The 6096-nt window shown below is 42.7% G+C and overlaps 1 protein-coding gene across 5 annotated transcripts in view; it reads right to left on the reverse strand.

Moving 5' to 3' along the window:
- Positions 1–264: 264 nt before the first annotated feature.
- Positions 265–6096, reverse strand: part of LOC122558239 (CBY1-interacting BAR domain-containing protein 2-like) — a 63243-nt gene continuing 57411 nt past the window's right edge. For all 5 annotated transcript variants that reach the window (XM_043706594.1, XM_043706592.1, XM_043706591.1 and 2 more), the window contains one exon: positions 265–1195. In XM_043706594.1, the coding sequence (XP_043562529.1) occupies positions 1055–1195 (141 nt within the window). In that variant the 3' untranslated portion in view covers positions 265–1054. The remainder of the gene's footprint in view (positions 1196–6096) is intronic.

Consider the following 6096-nt stretch of genomic DNA (forward strand, 5'->3'; position numbering starts at 1 on the left):
AATTAGAATCCCTACAATGTGGAAACAGTCCCTTCTGCCCAACATGACCACACCAACCCACCGAAGAGTAACCCACACAGATTCATTCCCTTACCTTATATTTACCCCTGACTAATGCATCTAACTTGCACAGTCCAGAACACTACGGGCAATTTAGCAAGGCCAATTCACTAACCTGCACATCTTTGGATTGTGGGAGGAAACACACACACAGACATGGGGAGAATGTGGAAACTCTACACTGACAGTCACCCAAGGCAGGAATTGAACATGGGTTCCTGGCACTGTGAGGCAGCAGTGCTAACCACTGAACCACTGAATGCAAAAGGAATGCTGCAACAGAGAGAACTATGTGCAAACATTGAGGACACAATGCAGGCAACAAAGTTGCTAAAATGTTTAAGGAATTCTAAAGGGAGCATAAAAGGAGGAAAATTAGGAAGACTTTTCTAAATCTCTGATTTGACCTAGACACATATACATTTCTCTCTTTCTGTTCCCATAATAATTCCTATGTTTCTCTCATTAGATATAGATTCAGCAGCAGAAAGTTGGCTATTTAAAAATCAAAAGAACTGCAGCTGCTGAAAATCAGAAACAAAAATAGAGATTGTTGGAAAAGCTCAGCAGATCTGGCAGCATCTGTCAAGAGAAATCCGAATCATCATTTCAGGTCGAGTCACCCTTCCTCAGAACTGATGGTAGCTCGGGAAATGTCAGTTGGCTATTTACCTCTTTGATCAAATTTATTTTCCTTCTATCCGAGGTCACCGAGAACTAGTTCTTTAAACCAATTTGAAATCTGAATGTCAAGGACCACATTTGATTGTAACACTGAAGAGTTTGGTTGTCTGGTGTCAATCCATTTTAGAGACTCCAGTCAATGGTCAGGTGTTGGACACTTCTCAGACATCACAGCTACAGGTGCCTATCAATTAGTCTTGTAAATGGTTGGGTTGGCCCAGATACTATTTTAATAATTTTGCTTCCTGAAGCAATTAGTCGGAAAATAATATTATTAGGTGAATTTTGCTTTCCACCAGTAATAGATGACTCATTTTCTAATTTTCGCATATGGATTGTACTCATCATCACTGACATCCTGTAACTCTTCAACCTCTTCCTCTTCTTCTTCCTCTTCCTCTGACTCATCTTCCTGAAAATGGGCATGAAGAACCCTCGTTGTTGTCTGCAGCTGCAATGATACAAGGCATTTAGATCCAGCAGTGAATCAGAGAGAGCAACTCCATAACAAAACACAAGATTAAGAGTTTTATCATTTAAGCAGAAAAGCGGTCAGATTACAGCCAGTCCCCAAGTTATGAATGGATACTGTTCATGAATACGTTCATAAGTCACAGAGTCATACAGTTATAGAGATGTACGGCACAGAAACAGACCCTTCGGTCCAACTTGTCCATGCTGTCCAGATATCCTAACCCAACCTAGTCCCACCTGCCAGCACCCGGCTCATATCCCTCCAAACTCTTCCTATTCACATACCATACAGGTGTCTTTTAAAAGTTGCAATTTTACCAGCCTCCATTACTTCCTTTGGCAGCTTATTCCATCCATGTACCACCCTCTGCATGAAAAAGTTGCCCCTTAGGTATCTTTTATATCTTTTATATCTTTCCCCTCTCACCCTAAACCTCTGCCCTCTAGTTCTGGACTCCCTCACCCCAGGAAGAAGACTTTGTCCATTTATCCTATCCATGCCCCTCATGATTTTATAAACCTCTATAAGGTCACCCCTCAGTCTCTGATGCTCCAGGGAAAACAGCCCCAGCCTATACAGCCTCTCCCTCTAGCTCAAATCCTCCAACCCTGGCAACATCCTTGTAAATCTTTTCTGAACCCTTTCAAGTTTCACAACATCCTTCAGATAGGAAGGAGACAAGAATTGCATGCAATATTCCAACAGTGGCCTTACCAATGTCCTGTACAGACACAACATGACCTCGCAACTCCTGTCAATTTGTATGCAAGCCAAAACACAATACAGTAAAATATAAAACAGCCGTTCATATGTATTAGCCAATGTTCATATATCGGATCATTAAAATTAAAATGAATACAACCTTATGCAGTACTGAGAAAAACAAATACTAGAGTTCACAGCGGGTCAGGCAGCATCCATGGAGAGGGAGCAAGGTAATGTTTCAAGTCTAGATGACTCTTCATCAGTGATGAAGTGTGGAGGAGTCAGCATTTATGCTACAGTTGGGTGGAGGAGGAGTTGCAAGGATGGTGGGGTGTAAGGTGCTTGGGGAGAAAAGATATTGGTAGTTCAGATTAAGTGATTGGAACATGAGACTGGCAGCACAATGGTGTGTCTAACTGCCAGATTGGAAAGGATTGACAGTCCCACTGGGGTGGTGGGAGGGGAGAGAGGACATGGTGACAGAGAATGTAACAAGTGTAGCTAAAAGAAAGGGAAGGAATGGGAGTAGCTTCACAATTTGAAGGTGTTGAACTCAATATTCATTCCAGAAGGCTGTAAAGTGTCTAGTCTGAAGATGAGATGTTGTTTCTCCAGTTTGTGCTGTGATTCACTGGAACACTGCAGCATGCCGAGGACAGACATGTGGGCTTGTGAGCAGGATGCTGTGTTAAAATGACTGGCCAAGGGAAGGTCAGGGTCATGCTTGTACACAGACTGGAGGTGTTCTGCAAAGTGGCCACCCATCTGTGTTTGGTTTCTCCAATGTAGAGTAGGCTGCGCTGGGTGCAGCGAATACAATCCACAAGGTTGGAGGAGATACAGGTGAATTGCCGTTTCACCTGGAAAGGCTGTTTAGGCCCTTGGATGGTGAGCAGGGAGGAAGTGAAGGGGCAGTGTTACACCTTCTGCGGTTACATGGGAAGGTGCTGTGGGAAGGGAGGTGGTGTTAGTGGTCGAGGAATGGACTAGGATGTAGCAGAGGGAAAGATCCCTGTGGAATGCAGACAGAGTGAGTGAGGGGGAGATGTGTTTGGTGGTGGCATTCTGCTGGAGTTGTCTGAAATGGTAGGGAATGGTCCTTTGAATGCGGAGGCTGTTAGGATGTAAAGTGAGGACAAAGGGGACTGGATCACACCGCTTTGAGTGATGGGAAGGAGAAAGGGTGGAAGCATGGGTGGTAGGTCAGATGCGATTGAAGGCCCTATCAACCACAGTGGGCGGGAGACCACGGTTATCGAAGGAAGCCGTGTTAGCAGCGCTGTTTTGCAAGGTAGCTTCATCTGAACAGATAAGATGTAGCAAAGGAACTGAGAGAATGGGATGGAATCCTTGCAGGATGTGGGGTGTGACGAACTGTAGTAAACGTGGCTATGGGAGTCAGTCATGATTTGGAGATTCCAGTGTTAGACTGGAGTGTACAAAGTTAAAAATCACACAACACCAGGTTATAGTCCAACAGGTTTAATTGGAAGCACTAGGTTTTGGAGCGCTGCTCCTTCAACCACCTGATGGGAGACAGTGACTTTGTAGTGGATGGCAATGGACAGTTATTCCCCAAAATAGAGACAAAGAGGTCAAGGCAAGAAAGGGAAATGTCGGAAATGGACTGTGTGAAAATTATAGTGGGGTGGGAATTGGAGGCAAAATGAATTAATTTTTCAAGGTCCTGGCGGGAGCATGGAGCAGCACCAAAGCAGTCATCAATGTACTGAGAAAAGAGTTGTGCGAGTGAGGCAGTTAAACACACCATTGTTCTGTCATTCTCACATTCTGATCACTTAATCTGAACTATCAATAGCTTACCTCCCCCAGCACTCTACAGCCCCTTCCCCCATCCTCCAATAACTATTGCAGAAATGCTGCCCCTTCACTTCAGTTCTGATAAAGAGTCATCTAGGCTCAGGCTGAGAACATTAGCCTGCTCTCTCTCAGATTCCAACATCTGCAATAATTTGCTCCTACAGCCATTTACAGTATCCCATTTGTAAGTAAGAGTGTTTGTAACTAGTTTTGTAAATCATGAACCACCTGTACATTTGCCCACTTATTGACAGTCGCAATATGAATGTTTTCACTTAAATGATTATTATATGAACACTGCATTCAAAAGCTAAAGATTTGCAACTGATCCTATAAAGCTGAAGTACTAGAATTACATCCAAAGAGATCAGTATCCAAGAAGGTGTTTCTCAATCAGATTGTAAATGTTGCTGACTGGATTTTATATTGGTCAGGTTCTACTGTTTCGGAAGGTAGCAAAGAAAAAGCCCATGCTAGTAAAAAGCTACCAACAAAGACCTAGCAATCTCTAATGGCATTGATTTCACCTTCCCTGATGCCAGCTTGAATCAAATGCCATGATGAGGGAATCACTGGATAGGTGATATCACCAAACAGGTTCAGCAGACAATCACATTGAAGTAAGCTCACAGACAGTAAACCAGGAATTGAAGTACAATGACTTTTTCAGTTTCAGTTATACCTTCATAAAGCCACACATGCTAGAATAATACATTATACTTCTAAAAAGAATTTAAAACATTTTAAAGATGTGATTTTTAAAAAAACATAATGAAAAAATTTGAAAACATACAAATACATAATACTTTTTTCCAAGATCAGTGGGTTGATTTCTTTGGATGTAACTGTGAGCATACAATCCAATCAGAAATCCACAACTTCAGCAAGGTATGACATTTTCAATAATTTTTACAGGGATACCAACAGTGATCAATATTCAATGGCTCAGTAGTTTCTACTTGATTGCAGTTTGGGTGGTGGTGCTAAGAGTGGGTCATGATGTGGGGGTTTGTGGGAATACGGTGGGGGTGTGGTGGGTGTTGGAGGGTGGTGACTTTGAATAATGTGCCTCCTGGGCAAACACAGATTCGCTGACAGCAATGTCTTTGATTCCCATATCTAATTGTGCACGTGCCGATTTATGCCAGAAAGTGTTGACAGTTTTGCCACCATCAGTATCACAAGATCTGAGCCACTACCCAAACTGACCTTTGACTCTCCAAACTGCATTCAAATAAAACATATCTGAATATCCGTGAAAGCAAACGATGTGCGGTTTGTTCAAAAACTTCTGAGGATACCTGTTTGGCCTAAGGAAATGCAGATCTCTCAGCTCTCTGCCACTTACGGCAGAGAATCACTCATTTGGCTTTAAATATTCAACACGTTTTGATATATCTGACTCTTAAAGGTAATAAAGAGCTCCTTTGAGGAGGATTTTTAATTTTAGCAAGTTAGTGAAGAAAAGTTGTGAACTAATGCAGACTCAAGCATAAATCCTCCTGTGCTTTTTAATTCTCTGATGAATCTAGAAACACATGAACATGCAATTCAGGAGTAAGAGTAGGCCACTGGGAGCAGGCCTCAGGCAATTTAATATCATCTTAGATCTTTGGTAACCCGACATCTACATTCAAGCCTACCCCTGATAATTTTTCAACCTCTGCTTAACATGAATCCTTCTCCCTCTCCCTTAGAAATATTCAAGGGTTCTGCTTCCACCATCTATCCAAGGAAAGAGTTTCAAAGACCCAGGACCCTCGGTGAGAAAACAAATCACATCATCTCTGTTTTAAATGGGCAACACTTGATTTTTGAACAGAGACCCCTAATGGTAGATTCTCACCACATCTGTCCTGTAAAGACTATTTAAGATTGTATATATTTCAATCAAGTCACCTTTAACTCTTCCAGCAGATGCAACTTAGTCTGTCTAATTTTTCCTCATAAGACAACCCCCACATTCGCTCTATTAATCTAGTAAACCTCTTCTGAACACTCACCAACTTATTTACATTCTTTAGATAAGGTGACTAATTCAGTGCACATCACCATGTGTAACTGAAGCATCCCCCAATGCCTCATCTTCTCCATGGATATCCAATTCCTTTTCACCTCCATCCGCCATGACCAGGGCCTCCTAGCCCTCCGCTTTTTCCTCTCCAGACGTCCCCAACAGTACCCTTCCACTGATGCTCTCATTCGTTTGGCCGAACTGGTCCTCACCCTTAACAATTTCTCCTTCGAATCCTCCCACTTCCTCCAGACCAAAGGGGTAGCCATGGGCACACGTATGGGCCCCAGCTATGCCTGTCTCTTTGTTGGCTACATAGAACAGTTGATCTTCCATA

Source organism: Chiloscyllium plagiosum, chromosome 17, assembly GCF_004010195.1.
Source record: "Chiloscyllium plagiosum isolate BGI_BamShark_2017 chromosome 17, ASM401019v2, whole genome shotgun sequence".
Lineage (NCBI taxonomy): Eukaryota > Metazoa > Chordata > Chondrichthyes > Orectolobiformes > Hemiscylliidae > Chiloscyllium > Chiloscyllium plagiosum.